The sequence below is a fragment of the Takifugu flavidus genome, chromosome 2 (assembly GCF_003711565.1).
Source record: "Takifugu flavidus isolate HTHZ2018 chromosome 2, ASM371156v2, whole genome shotgun sequence".
Lineage (NCBI taxonomy): Eukaryota > Metazoa > Chordata > Actinopteri > Tetraodontiformes > Tetraodontidae > Takifugu > Takifugu flavidus.
The window spans coordinates 8850868-8866496 of NC_079521.1; the positions used below are offsets into that span (position 1 = coordinate 8850868).

Consider the following 15629-nt stretch of genomic DNA (forward strand, 5'->3'; position numbering starts at 1 on the left):
TTATAGAGCATTTCAGTACCACAAAACTCACTGAAATAGAATTTCAAGAAGAAACAAAACCATCAGTTTATACATATTGACAATGCTCAAGTACTCAGCATTCACACACTAATGCTGCCTTAAAACACCAAAGAACGGGACAGGGAGTGAATCCTCTGTTAAATGGGAAGCCGTTGAAGTGATCTGAGTATTGGAGTCACGATGATGTCTTCTTGGACCTTGTTTTGTTGAGATAACTTGAGATAACTGTTTGATGTCACAGATCGTGAAGGTTTTGAACCTCTACACCCCGGTCAACGAGTTTGAGGAGAGAGTGTCTGTTGCGTTCATACGCACCATACAGGTACGTGCAGTTTCAAGGGTAAGACAATGTTGCTCCTGAAAACACCACTTTATATTTACTCTATTACGGTTTTTTACATGCTTCTTACGTTTCACCATCTCTTGCATTTCACCAGCAGCGCTGACTGAACTTTCACCTGTTCCCTTTTTCTGCCCACAGACTCGTTTGCGGGACCGCTGTGAGACTCCTCAGTTGCTGATGGACACAAAGATGATATACCCCGTCACATTCCCGTTCAGCCCTTCCTCCCTCGCCCTGGAAACCATCCAGATCCCCACCTCACTCAATTTAGCCTTCCTTACCCGCGTATAAACACACCAAAACTAAAATCTGCTGGTTTTACCCCAACATAAATAAAGTCTGATTGGTGTCTACTTGAACACCCGCTGAACCGTCCCCTTGCATCGGCGCGTCACTTCTTTCCTCTGGTCACGCGCACACACCTCTGCGATACACATGCCACCATCCATCTCCCACTTGTGTAAATAGCTCGTCTCATAGAGAAGCCGCAGGAGCTACATCCAGATATCCAACAATGGTCCCAATATAGATCCTTGGGGTACACCACAACTAGAACTAAGACCAGCAGGTAGCTCACCATTTGCCCCTCCTCTCCGAGATGATATATACCCCCTTCAGATTCCCGTTCAACCCTTCCTCTCTCGCCCTGGAAACTATCCAGATCCCCGCCTCGCTCACCTTATCCTTACTCACTCGCGTCTACACACAACAAACCCAAAATTTGTGTTTTTAACCTAAATTAAATAAAGTCCGGTTGGTTTTATTTTGAACACCCGCCGAACCGTCCCCTTGTATCTGCACATCGCTACATCTCTCCCCTCCCACACACACACACACACACACACACACACACACACACACACACCCGGTATACTGTTGTAACACAGTAGGTCAGTGTATTTGTCTCGTTATCGCGTGAGATTTTACGTGGTGATGCGAGAGGGAAACCTGAAACGTGACACTCGCGTACAGGAATGAGATTTCACTTTGATGTCAGACATGATGAAGATCACCTCCTGGAGCAGACAAACACAGCACACACTGTACCATGTTATTTATACGTATGCTTATAAATACGTGTTCGTATTATATGATGTGTTTAATTTATTGCATTCACTTCTGCCCCTATGCTTTAAGATTGTACAACATGTCTGACAGCGTTGTTGTTGGCAGGTTTTTGGCTCCATCCTCATATTAAAGTCGGCATCATCAGTAAATGTAGTTTAAGGATTATTTGTTAGCCATTTAATCGGGTTTCTCGATACACCTCCCGGGTTTTTGGCAGATGTAGCGCGAATTTTAGCCGACGGGGGAGATTGAGCCAACGTTGAAGAGTTTTGACCTGCTGCTGTTTATAGACCAGAGCTGAGCGCCGCATGTTGTTTCCTTACGTTATCATGCAAGTGCGGCTGTATCATCAGGAGTTTGCACTGTCGGATCTTTCTTCTCTTATCTCTGGTTACGGCTCTAAGCAGAACTTTGAAGATGTTTTATTGTTGTGAAGTTATTTATTTCAGTATTGTCATGACACTTTCTCTTATAAAGCCATGCGTCACTGAGGAGAGGGTCTCTCTTCTCCGCCATATTCCAGCGCTGTTGCTAACTGTCAGCGGACAGATTGCTCTCGCTTTCTCTCCTTTTGCCTTCCTGTCTGTAGCAGAGAAATCAGAGTTTTCCTCACCAAAACCAATAGAACAGGTAGAACGTTTGTGCTCAGGGTAGGATCTGTGACCTGCATGGTTTTGGTTTTGGTAGAAGAAAAGCCTCCATTTGTTCCAACAACAGCAAATCCTTGCCTTGTCTGCATTCTCCTTGCTGCTTCATGGTTGCACTTTTACCTCCTCAACTCCTGCTTTCTTAACCAGCAAAATTTGCCTTTTTTCCCCCCTAACATGAACCTTTTTCTTTGCCTGCTTTTATTACAGTGCTCACATATGAAATAGTTTGGGATTAGACCCCAAAATTGGCTGTTTTCATGTCGGCGACCCTCTGACAGACCAGTGCTGATGACATTATCAGGATATCAGAACGGAGGAGTTTAGCATCCGAGTTGTTTAATGTTGCACATGTTAATATCCAGATGTTGCCATGGGGACCACATCATCCATCTGCCTTTTCTTTGTGTTTGGTGTAACGTGTAGTGTAAACAGTGCATATCTGCAGTCTGGGGCGCGACAGACTGAAGTAGTCGCTAAAGCCCACGAATGTTCCGAACATTGTTAATAAAGTGTGTTCTGATCTTAGCTGCACATTGTGAATGAAGCCTTATCTCAATCATTTGCTCTGTATATGATGTTTATGACCAATATTGTGGTGTTATCTTCTCTTTGTTTCACTCCTTTTTTTTTTTTAAATCATCTTTCTTGTCCTGCCATTATTGTCAGAGGCCCCATCACACTGGTTCATTCAAATGCACTTTTTTAGCAATTCGCTTCAAATGTTCTTCCTTTAATTCCCTCCACCAGGCTTCCTCCTCCACGTCACACAGCAGCCTCCCTGCTCACATCATCATCATCATCATCATCATCATCATCGCGCGTTGATAGTCGGGAGAGAAACGGTCCACCGCCAGTTGAGCGATGTAGTTTTCACGCCCAGGAGTTTCTGTAGAATACGACGTAGACACATGTCACACAATCGTTGTTCTTATCAGCATTAGAGTTTATTGTGCCATTAAAATAAATATATAAAAATAGTTATAAAGTCTAAAGACATCACCCTGGTTTCGGCCACGCCGGTGTGAGCCCCGCTTCCCCTCTGACCCCTGTGTACATTTGACAAACTGGACTGTTGGTAGTCTTTGGTAGCTGTGATTAGTGAATGTGTTCACCGTTTAGAAACTTAGACTAAAGTGTCAAATCTGTAAAAGAAAAATAAAAAACAAAAGCTCATTACCGTTGGACTGTCTGCAGCAGCTTCTTTACCTCTGTGCCAGTCGATGCCTCGGTCACGTAAATGAGAATGTAATCATGGATGTCACATGGTGCAGTTTCATTTGATTCCAGTTTACACTTTGACTCAGCGTCGTTCTGAACAACTGACATGTGCTCCTGTGGCTAAGCTAAGGCGTACGGATCAGGTGATGGAAGCCTCCCCACTGCTCAGGTAATCTGTCCCGTGGGTCAGTGCTCTGCATCCACAGAATCCAGGCCAGAGTTTCCTTTCAACCGCAGTTGGTCTAAACTAGGTTACTACAGTAGGAAAGGAAAGACAACTTCATTTATAGGGTATTTCATCACAAAGGAACTAACTGCTTTACATTAGAAACACATTAGAAGAATTAGAAAACATTAAGTAGTTCAAGTTCAAAGAAAAGCCATATGTACTTAATCGCAATGCTGAGAAATAATGTAGTTTAAGGAGTATTTGTCCTTTAATCACATTTCTGGCAGAGGTGTTACACACATTTATTCCAGTTTACACCTATTGGATTCATTCAGAGCTGAATCGGTGGGACTTTCCTCACAGGTTTAGACTCCAAACTCAGGTCTGCAGCAGTAAAAGCTGAGCGGAGTCGCAGCTTAAACACTAAGAAGATTACCACCTTCTCCTCCTTCTCCCGCTCAGTCCTCTCCCACACTAAAGTCAGTTCCTCAGGTCAAACACCTGCTGCCCACAGAAGAGCAAAAACATTTCTGCCAGGTAAGATATTTTTTTTAATGTCTTTGACATTGCTGCTGGCTGTTTACTGATGTTCATTGATGGTATCATCAGCTGACAATGGAGACATTCCTGTGTGTGAACGCTGTAACCCAGCAGAAACAACAAAAGTCATAACTCATGTCATTGTTTGACACCTGGATAAGTTTAGCCCAAATTTGTGTTACAGCTCATAGTTCTGACTGTCGAATGGCTGCCAAAGATGTGAGATAATGCTTGCGACAGATATCTAAAAAATAATGGTTTCAGACTTTAATATTCAGCTGTTACTTAATATTTAACTGAACCGGGTTTCATGTGTTTGACTGGACCTGTGCAGCACTTAAAATAGCTGCTGCACTCCTCTGGAGCTCGCATGGATCAGGCTGGAGTAGATTAGCAGCTACTTATCTCCAGACACAGAGCTAGAGAGAGACAAACGCCAATAAAACCACCAGCTACACTCACGCTGCATGCATTGATCTCCGCGTCCGGGTCGTCGACAGGCGCGTCGCTCTTCCTCTGCAGCCATGTGCGACCAGACGTTTGTGGCGGCCACTTTTGGCCCCTGCGACAGCTGTGCGAACCCGAGTCCACTGATGAACATCTACATCAAGAACGAGCCCATCAACTACTGCTCGTTCTGCGTGGAAATGGTACGTGATCAACCAAAAGAAACAGCTCAGTGTAAACCCCTAGGAATCACTTTAGGACATACGTCTAACTGGCTTCTGTTCTTCTAATTACTGGAACATTTAAATGAACAGATTTTTTTTCCACTTTCAACACCTCCCGCATGATTAAAGCTCTTCTGTTTCACTCTTGTGAGGAGGACTGTTTATCTTCATGATGATAAGAGAGACACTAGATGAGTGTCGCCATCTCAGAGTGATGGTTCGATTTACCGACACCGATGTTTGAAATTAAAAAAATATATAAAGTCTCACTAGAATAAATGATGAATGCTAAATTAATAATGATGCCAGTGATCAAATATTAACGAAACAGGCAAATATTAATGGGAAAAAATAGTGAATCTAAAGTATTTGCTGTTGAAATTGTTTTATCTATGTTGTTATAATCTGGACTGACTCGTTTGGAGTGTTGACAAGACTTTTGAGTGCGAAGAAAACAGAGAAATGTATCGTCAAAGCAGCATAAAGATGCAAGTTGTAGGCTGGGTTAAGAGTGGGAGGAAGAGCCAGAGCTCCTCATCATCAATGAACGCTCTCCAGTAACTCGCCTCCCCCCTCCTCCCCCCTCTGTCCCCCCGCCGCCGCTCCTCCGGTGCTCCGCCGCTGTGTCGCGGTGCTCCGCGGTGCTGCCGCCGTCCTCTCCGGGTCCAGATGGCCTGTCGGGAGCTCCAGAGGGGAGAAACTCTGGCCAGCCTGAAGCGGGAGAGTGACACCCTGAAAAAGAAGCTGGAGGAGGAGCGGGGCAAACTCAACGATGTGGAGTGTAAGTGGATTTTAAAAAGCAACATTTATCCGTCAGCTTAGAGTTAAAGTTATGAAAATATTTTTTTTTTAATACGGTAACCCCATCTGTTGCAGATTATTAATTCTTGGTTACGTGTTGATTATAAAAATCAACACGTAACCAAGAATTAAATAAGAGTCACTCCAGTGAAGAGTCTGCAGTTACTTGACCTCGCCACGAAGAGGCGCTCTTCTAAAAAATCTGCTATTGTAGTCATAAATATAATAAAATGGTTAAAGTACTATTTATTTATACTATTGTAGTCGTTTGGTCATTATAAAAATATCCCGTTCAATCCATGCAAGCATGTTAAGAGTTCTCTACATCTCATTTTGTGGAGTTCCTCAGGTGTGAACTCATTAGTTGCTGTTGTTGTGACTTTACGTTATTAGTGTGTTTGATCAGCCACAATGAGCCTTCGACAATAACCCAACAAAGTTTTATGTAATCAAGCTGTTTAATAGTCATATATAGTAATAGACATAATAATAGATCTGATGTATCTAGTACAGATGCAATTTTACTTAAAGGTGTGTGTGTGTGTGTGTGTGTGTGTGTGTGTGTGTGTGTGTGTGTGTGTGCGTGTGTGTGTGTGTGTGTTTGTGTTTCAGTGCATCAGGTTGCTGAGAAGGTCGATACTTTAGGGGCACTGTCATTGAAGACCAAACGTGTGCTGAAAGGTCACGGGAACAAAGTGCTGTGCATGGACTGGTGCAAAGACAAACGTCGTCTGGTCAGCTCCTCTCAGGTACACACACACACACACACACACAACCAATATTCCAACACAAAAATCAAATGAAGTTTGATTTCTATGCTGTTTAACACAACAGACCTCACACAGATTCAGATTCTTGGCTACAGAACCAGAACCAGGTGTCACGCGTTCCTGTTATTGCATTTAAACTGATACTGAATCGTCTTTTTTATCCAGGATGGGAAGGTGATCCTCTGGGATGCGTTCACTCTCAACAAGGTGAGACATGTACAAGTAGAATTGCAAAAATGAACATGTGTTAAGGAAAAATACCACTGTCTTTAATAGAAGAAACAAAAACTACTTATTTATCTCTACTGATGTTGATCTTCACATCTGTTTTAGTAACTATATTAAGCAAGTAGGAGAGAAACCATTTATGAAATGTGCGTTCAAAGATTATCCACCCATCTGTCCCCCCGTGATGGCCGAGCGCCACGTAAATGGCAGGCAGGGTCCGTGCACGCAGCAGACGCTCACCCTGAAATAATCCCCTTTAATGCTCGACACATCCCCATCACTGCAGCCATGGCAGCGCGTCACGGCGCTCTTCCTTTATACTTTTATCGTTTTGAATGTTAACAGATTGCCTCTGTTGTGTGCATGTGACAGGAGCACGCTGTGTCCCTGCCGTGCACGTGGGTGTTGGCGTGTGCTTATGCTCCGTCAGGCTGTGCTGTGGCGTGTGGGTAAGTGAGACATTCGCAATCAATAATGAATAATCTACAACAACGAATTGTACAACCTGTTTTTCAAGGATCAACATAGTTGCTTGGTTGCATTTTTTCTTGCAACCAGTTGTTTTAAACTCTAAATGATCCCTTTTTTTATCTCCATCCACAGAGGATTGGATAACAAGTGCTGCGTGATCCCGTTGTCATTGGACAAAAATGAGAACTTGGCTGCAAAGAAGAAATCTGTGGCCATGCACACCAACTACGTGTCAGGATGCAGCTTCGTTAACACCGATATGCAGGTGGGGCCCTCAGGTTATCCCTCATTCACATTTTATCTCTGTGCTGGGGTCCCGAGAAATCACTCCTGTGTAGATATTGATCATTGGATGATTGCGTTCAGACGTGCACATCTTGAAACGAAATAAACATTGCATGGGGAAATCTTTCCCATCAACAGCAGGAAATATGTGGCTGGTTTAAAGAGGCACAAAACAGTTTGTTCACACCACTCCTGCACGTTGCCCCTGCGGGGTCCTTCAGGGAGGGAGGGATGGAACAGATGAGGGGTGGGGTGGGGGGAGAGGTCTGCTGTCCTCTGTGTATTAATAGATGCTGAGTGGCTTTTATCTGGAGAAGAGTGGAACAAACTGATCTGAGAGCAGAGCATGGAACACATAACGCGCACGTATGCGTGCACGCACACTGAAAACAGACCTCGGGTTTTTCATTAGAGACGTGTACATGTGTGAGATCAACCGGTGAACCCCTTCCTGTCGCTGCCTATGATGCAGACGCTGACAGATGTAGATGTGTGTGAGGTTGCTCCGTGTGTGTGCGCGCGTGCATCAGTAATTGTGGCCCTTGTGATAAAGTGCACGCAGGATGTGGCCTCCAGCAGGAGCTCTCTAATCCGTCGCCCTGCAGAGCTCTGATGTCCGCATGTGTCTTTAAGTGCTCACAAATCACCGACATTTTGGCATTTTGGGCGTGCAGCCAGTCGTCCGTGTGCGAGAGCTGACGTGCCGGTCGTTTGTTATAGAATTTTCTGCTTCCTTCCTTCTGTTCAAATGAAACTGAGTCAGTTCCTCCCTATTTCTGGATGTTTTCATGTCCTGCTTGAGGGTTTAAATTGAGAAATTCCATGTTGAAATCACATGGAGAGAACCACAAGATTATTTTTTAAAGAATATTAACATAACAGACAACCGGCATGTTTTATACGTATATAAATATATATTTTAGCATTGTTGAACATTAAAAAGAGCACGAAATTTTGTGACTTTCATTTTAAACTAAAGAAAAAAGTCACAATATGTTGAAATGTTTATGTTGGTTATAAAAATGTATACATAAAACAGTCATTGCTGTGTGTGTGTGTGTGCATGCGTGCGTGCGTGCGGGTGTGTGTGTGTGTGTGTGTGTGTGTCAGATCCTGACCTCCAGTGGCGACGGCACATGTGCCCTGTGGGATGTGGAGAGTGGGCAGCTGTTGCAGAGTTTCCACGGTCACACAGCTGATGTTTTGTCCCTGGATTTCATCCCATCTGAGACGGGAAACATTTTCATCTCTGGGGTGAGAGTTTTGTTTTTGATTTCAGACATGACAGCAGCAGCATTTTCTGGGACTGCGTTTGCTTACGTGTGTTTTTGCGCACGTCAACAGGGCTGTGACAAAAAGGCCAACGTGTGGGACATGCGCTCTGGACAGAACATCCAGTCTTTCGAGAACCACGTGTCTGATGTAAACTGTGTAAAGTGAGTCTGATAGGAAATGTTTAAGCCTCCTCAGGAGGAGTTCACTGGTGCAGCAGGGCTAACTGGGCTAACTGGGCCGTGTGTGTGTTCAGGTTCCACCCCAGCGGTGATGCGTTCGCCTCTGCTTCTGATGACGCAACAGTGAGTCTCATCATAGGTTTAGTCTGGATTTTAGGATGATCGCTGTCATTTCTCCAACATGTCTGTCGCACCAGAACCTCTACTGCTCATTTCATGTCTGGATCACTTTGTCTTTCCTGGCTTTCAGTGTCGTTTTTATGATCTGCGAGCTGACCGAGAGGTTGCTGTCTACCAGAAGGACAGCATCATATTTGGTGCCTCCTCCTTGGATTTCTCTCTGAGTGGTGAGGATTTTCGAAGCCCGTTTAAAGGCTAATATTCTTAATAACCCACCACTGAGAATTAAATATGTTAACTTGTGATTTGAAGGATGATGTGGGAATATTAAAATTTGTATTTTCGGTTTACCTCCTTTTTAAACTTGTCTCTGATTTGAATTAAGTCATTTCTTTGGAATGATCAGTTCCCGAAAGCACCAAAGGAAAATTTTGATATTTTGGTGACCAAAAAAACGATCCCTCATCTGTCCCACTTCCTGTTTTTCTGAACTTCCCACTTCTTTGCACAGGACGTCTGCTTTTTACTGGGTATAATGATTACACCATCAACGTGTGGGATGTCCTGAAGGGATCTCGGGTGTCTGTTCTGTTTGGCCATGAGAACCGTATCAGCAGAGTCAGAGTGTCACCTGACGGCACGGCTCTCTGCTCGGCATCCTGGGACAGCACCTTGCGGGTGAGCAGGTGTTTCCCTGCGCAGATGATATGGGGTTGAGTCATTTAAAGAGTTATATTAAGAACAGGGTTCTGTTCTAAACACAACTCCTAGTCAAATCAGTTTCACATGTTCATTTTGTGGAAATGTAATTAACTGGTTAATAGTTTATGATTTATGGTCTTGTCTTTGCAGATTTGGGCCTAAAGTTTTTTCTGCAGTGAAGAGAGCAGCAGCATGTGACTCCAGGTTCCTGCTAAGAGGATTCATATGTTTTTATAGCTTGATTATGTATAGTCTTCTCTCTCTATCTAGTGACTTTAAATCAGCAATAATCACAGTAATAAGTGATTGTTACAGTTTATTTGTACCAGAAACACAGGAAATTTACAGGTATAAAACAATTTCCCAATTTTATTTTATTTTTTTTAGCTTAAACTATTTAAAAGTATAAACTTATAGTTACATTTTGTGAGGGGAAACAGATTATCAAACAGTTTTTGAGTGTGAATGTATGAACCAAATGTTTGTCAGGATTTCATCAAATGTGCTGCAGCAACAGTGAAAACTGACGTGGAATAAAAAGGTGCAAAATGTGCAGCTCGCAAACACTTGGAGTTTTAAATTGTAGGAATTGTTGTATATTCATTAGAAATCTAATTTGTTCTGTGATTTCTTCTCACAAGTCTCCTATGTACATTCTGGAACACCCTTAACTCTATCTAACAAAGATCTGATAACTTATTTAACCTTTGTCTTTTCAAATCAAATCAAATCAATCTTTATTTATATAGCGTCTTATACAATCAAAATTGTTTCAAGGCGCTTTCCAGAATCCCAGGGCCTGACCCCAGACAAGCAACAGTGGCAAGGAAAAACTCCCCTTTAACAGGAAGAAACCTTGAGCAGGACCAGGCTCATGTAGGGGGACCCTCCTGCTGATGGCCGGCTGGGTAAAGAGAGAGGAGAGGAGGGAGGACAGGTAGAGGATAGGATAGGTAGGAGAGGAGAGGGGTAGATAGAGGAGAGGAGAGGTAGAGTGAAGGGGAGGTAGAGGAGAGGAGAAAGAGGAGAGGGGAAAGAGGAGAGGAGAGGGAGGGAGGGAGAGGAGAGGCACAGAGCACAGAAACACACACAAAAAATATGCACAATCACTTCAACGGGGCCGGCGGTCATTATGCAGCTCCGATGGCAGTGATACCTGCAAATAGATAGAGGGGGGGGGGGGGGGGGGAGAAGCAGAGAAAAACTACACAAGAATCAGCATAACTAGTCTGCTTGATGAGGAGAGGAAAGGAGAGGAAAGGAGAGGAAACCATGACCCAGTGGAGTGACAGAGGCCTGTCAGGTGATCATGTTTCCGGACCCCGGCAGCCTTGGCCTATAACAGCATAGCTAGAATGTGACCTAATGATTAGACGACCCCCTAAGTATGATAATTTGTCTGTCTATGATAGTAACTGGAACTACTGAATTAGTAACAGTAAGCTTTTTCAAAGAGGTAGGTTTTGAGTCTGATCTTAAAAGTAGCGATGGAGTCAGCCTCCCGTACCTGGACAGGGAGCTGGTTCCAAGCAGGGGGGCCTGGTAGCTAAATGCTCGGCCCCCCATTCTACTCCTAGAAACTCTGGGAACCACAAGTAGACCAGCATTCTGAGAGCGGAGCGGTCTATTGGGCTGATAGGGTATCACTAGCTCCTCCAGGTAGGATGGAGCTAGGCCTCTGAGGACCTTGTAGGTCAGAAGAAGGGTTTTAAAAGTTATTCTAAATTTAACGGGCAGCCAATGAAGCGACGCCATTACAGGAGTTATGTGATCTCTTTTGTCAATACCTGTCAGAACTCTGGCTGCAGCATTTTGGATCAACTGGAGGCTTCTTAAAGAGTTGTTTGGACACCCTGATAATAAGGAGTTACAGTAGTCCAGCCTGGAAGTAACAAATGCATGGACTAACTTTTCAGCATCAGGCTGCGATCAGTAGCTTCCTGATCTTTGAGATGTTCCTCAAGTGAAAAAAGGCACTTCTAGAGACTAATTTAATGTGTGAGTTGAAGGAGAGATTTTGATCAAAAGTTACTCCTAGATTCCTCACAGAGAGACTAGATGTTAATGAGATACCATCTAGAGTGATCATGTGATCTAATCTATCCCTGAGAGGTTCAGGACCAAACACCATGACCTCAGTTTTTCCTGGGTTAAGGAGGAGGAAATTTGAAGACATCCAGGACTTTATGTCTTTAAGACAGGTCTGGAGCTTCACTAACTTCTCTGTCTCCTCGGGTTTCATGGATAAATAGAGCTGAGTGTCATCAGCATAACAATGAAAATTTATCCCATGCTGCCGAATAATGTTCCCTAAGGGAAGCATGTACAATGTGAAGAGGATTGGTCCGAGTACGGAACCTTGAGGAACTCCATGGCTAACCCTACTGTATGAGGAGGGAACGCCGTGGACATGGGCAAACTGGTATCTATCAGATAAGTATGATCTAAACCAGTCTAGTGCTGTCCCTTTAATCCCAATCACATGTTCCAGTCTCTGTAACAGGATGCTGTGATCAACTGTATCAAAAGCAGCACTGAGGTCCAGCAGAACCAGCATAGAGACCAGTCCATGATCGGAAGCTATGAGAAGATCATTAGTGACTTTAAGAAGTGCTGTTTCTGTGCTGTGGTGAGCTCTAAAGCCTGACTGAAACATCTCAAACAGGCTGTTCCTCTGCAGGTGCTCCAGTAACTGAGTCACCACCACCTTCTCTAGAACTTTAGAGATAAAAGGAAGGTTGGATATTGGCCTATAATTTGCCAAGACATCAGGATCCAGTGATGGTTTTTTAAGCAACGGCTTAATCACTGCCACCTTGTAGGACCGGGGTACATAACCTGACACTAAAGAACCATTGATCTGGTCCAGGATAGAACTGCCTATCATGGTAGAACATCCTTCAACAGGTGTTTGGGATGGGATCTAAAAGACACGTAGTGGTCTTGGATTTCTGAATTAGCGATGACGCCTCAGAAAATATATAGGGCTGAAGGAGCTTAAGGGCTCGTTGGAGACCCTGCATGTTCCCACAGTCGGCACATCTGGTGATGGTCCAGTTGTAGGGATGGCCTGGTTAGCTTTCTCTCTGATAGCTAGAACTTTATCAGTGAAGAAGCTCATGAAGTCTTCACCACTAAGGGAAGAAGGGATACGTGGATCTAAAACACTGTGACTCTTGGTTAATTTGGCCACAGTGCTGAAGAGAAACCTGGGGTTGTTCTTATTTTCCTCAATCAAAGAAGAAAAATAAGCTGTTCTAGCCTTGCGAAGGGCCTTTTTGTAAACTAATAGACAGTCTTTCCATGCTACATGGTAGCTGTCTTCTTACAAGAATGCCACTTCCTTTCCAGTCTTCGCACTTTCTGCTTGAGGGTCCTGATATGTGAATTATACCAGGGGGCACACCTCCTCTGATTTACTATTTTCTTTTTCAGGGGGGCAACAGAATCAAGCGTGATTCTCAGTGAGGTTGCTGCACCTTCAGCAATAGAGTCAACCTCAGCAGGGCTCAGATTATAATGATTGATCCCTGGGGAAACACACGGTGGTCCTGGGATCAGCACAGGGATCACTTCCTTAAACTTAGCTACAGCATTATCTGAAAGACATCTGCTATAGTAAGACTTTGTTCTGAGCATAGAAGAATCCTTAATCATAAATGTAAAAGTGATCAAAGAGTGGTCTGACAGGACTGGGTTCCGAGGGAACACTGACACATGTTCTACCTCAACACCATAAGTCAGGACTAGATCTAGGGTGTGGTTAAAGCTGTGAGTTGGTTGGTTTATCTGCTGGAGGAAACCAACTGACTCAAGTAATGAAATGAAGCCATTTCTAAAGCTGTCGTTTATAACGTCCATATGGATGTTAAAGTCTCCAATGATAATGACTTTTTCCGTTCTAAGGACCAAGTCAGATAAGAAATCAGAGAACTCAGACAGGAACTCTGAATGTGGCCCAGCAGGGGGCCGATATACTACTACAAACAGAAGTGGCTTTTCTGCCTTCCAGTTCAGATGAGTGATGCCAAGAGTCAGGCTTTCAAATGAACTGAAGCTGTGTTTTGGTCTGGGATTAATTAATAACTTGGAGTGATAGATTGCTGCCACTCCCCCTCCTCGACCAGTAACACGTGGAATATGATAATTAAGATGGGTAGGAGGAGTAGATTCATTTAAGCTAACATACTCCTCCTCCTGAAGCCAGGTCTCAGTAAGACAAAATAAATCAATGTGATGATCCGCTATCAGGTCGTGCACTAACAGGGATTTACACAAAAGAGATCTAATATTTAACAGTCCACACTTAATTGTGATATTAGTTTCTCCAACTTGTGCTTCAGTATTAATTTTAATAAGATTTTGGTGATTGACCGCTCTGCTCTGTGCTTGGTGAACTTTTAACCGTGGAACAGAGACTACCTCTATAGTGTTAAATATGTTATTGTTGGTGGATGAGGGTTCTAAGGAAGCAGCAGAGAGGTGTGTAAGACCACAACTCTGCGTCCTGGTCTGGACCCTGGATTGTCAGGTCACTTTGGGTCTAATAAAATTAGCCAGATTACTAGAAATGAGAGAAGCGCCATCTCGAGTGGGATGGACACCGTCTCTCCTAATCAGACCAGGTTTTCCCCAGAAGGTGCTCCAATTGTCTATAAAGGCCACCTGGTTATCGGGGCACCACCGTGACAGCCAGCGACGAAGCGATGACATGCGGCTAAACATCTCATCGCTGGCCAGATTGGGGAGGGGACCAGAGAATGCTACGAATGCTACTTTTGTTGTTGTTTGTTTATTTATTTAAACAATTATTTATATTTATTTTATTGCACCATTAAGGGAAAACAGAGTAACAGATGGCAAGATTTAAGTTAGCAATGTTTGTTTGTTGAGATAATTGTGTTCAGGAACAAACTGGTAGAGTTTTGGTGGTCTCCTTCCGACAGGGGGCAGCACTTAAAAAATGAGAATCTTGCTTGAAGTCAAGTCCTTCAGTGGGGTTCAATTTGTCTTAAAGAAATAACCTCTAAGATCAAATAACTGTGAACAATGTGGGCAAAAGGACCAATGTCAACAGTTTTCCCCTGATGGACACCCCCTAAAGGGATCAATAAAGTACTCTTGTTGTAAAACTGCGCATTTGATAGTAAAAACAACCAACCACAAGGTTCCACTGCTGGATGGAAAATCCATCAGGTCAGCATTTAAACCTGCATGTTGTTTTGAAAGTGTTATTTCTCATAGGTGACTCACCAAATTGCCAACGTGTTCAGTAAAACTGTGGGAAAATACCGCCACCTCCAACTGTTATTGATTCAATGACCAGCTGCTCACTATTCCACATCTTTTCTCATCGTTGGTCAAAGATCAGCCGTCCACATCATCACATTACATCAGGCAAACTGACAAATTCAAACAAGTTCAGAATGTCAAGAGTCTCTGTTGGGGGCCGAAAAATGAACTCAAATGAAGAGGCTTAAAACGTGGGAAAGTAGAGGGAAATAAAAGAGTGTAGGGAAAATGTAAAACCAGTAAAGATGATGACGTATGAGCAGGAATTACCCTAAAAAAAGATGCACAGAAACTAATATTATGCTTTGATCTGCATTTCATTTGAATACAATCTCTGCTGTTTTCAGTTCCTCATATGCTCATTCAGTGGTGGCTGTTTGACTGGAAATGAATTAACCTTAAAATAATCGTCTGGCTGCTAAAAATAAAACATTTTAAAAAAGTTTTACAAATCGGAACATTTATAACAATACAAACCAACAAAACCAACACCCAAAAATCTTGTTCGAAATGTATGAAAGTGAGGCATTTCAAAGGTGCAATATATTGACCTAGATGAGTTTTTATTACCAAACTCTTATTATTTTTGAAGTATTTTACAGTAAGCCCACAGGGCATGAACTTACTGTTCTGTTTGGAGCAAACATCTAGCACTATTCTGAGGGCAGCTCACCTTTAACCTTTCCCATCCCTCTGCACTGGTTTTCTACACCTGGTTATTTGTAATTTGTCCAATGAGCTTTTCTATTTCTCTTTCAATATGAGTTCAGCACTAAAGCTCATATAGAATCAACATCCAAAGAGAGGAAGATTATTTGATTCGTAC

The 15629-nt window shown here is 43.3% G+C and overlaps 2 protein-coding genes and 1 long non-coding RNA gene across 14 annotated transcripts in view; 2 read left to right on the top strand and 1 right to left on the bottom strand.

The window, feature by feature from the left end:
- The window catches only part of myo5aa (myosin VAa), a 31028-nt gene extending 27765 nt beyond the window's left edge, over positions 1–3263 (top strand). For all 12 annotated transcript variants that reach the window (XM_057023262.1, XM_057023303.1, XM_057023314.1 and 9 more), the window contains 2 exons: positions 263–343; positions 503–3263. In XM_057023262.1, the coding sequence (XP_056879242.1) occupies positions 263–343; positions 503–655 (234 nt within the window). In that variant the 3' untranslated portion in view covers positions 656–3263. The remainder of the gene's footprint in view (positions 1–262; positions 344–502) is intronic.
- LOC130520514 (uncharacterized) lies at positions 2947–4606 on the bottom strand. The gene is made up of 2 exons (XR_008948890.1): positions 4472–4606; positions 2947–3555 (listed from the first exon to the last, which is right to left on the bottom strand). It is a non-coding gene; the product is annotated as an uncharacterized LOC130520514 (long non-coding RNA).
- Positions 3890–10075, top strand: gnb5b (guanine nucleotide binding protein (G protein), beta 5b). The gene is made up of 13 exons (XM_057023746.1): positions 3890–4006; positions 4510–4659; positions 5350–5461; positions 6094–6230; positions 6417–6458; positions 6852–6928; positions 7083–7215; positions 8346–8489; positions 8580–8671; positions 8764–8812; positions 8940–9036; positions 9321–9487; positions 9662–10075. Exons 2-13 carry the CDS (start codon positions 4534–4536, stop codon positions 9671–9673), a joined length of 1188 nt encoding a protein of 395 aa, XP_056879726.1. The 5' UTR covers positions 3890–4006; positions 4510–4533; the 3' UTR covers positions 9674–10075.
- Positions 10076–15629: the final 5554 nt, after the last annotated feature.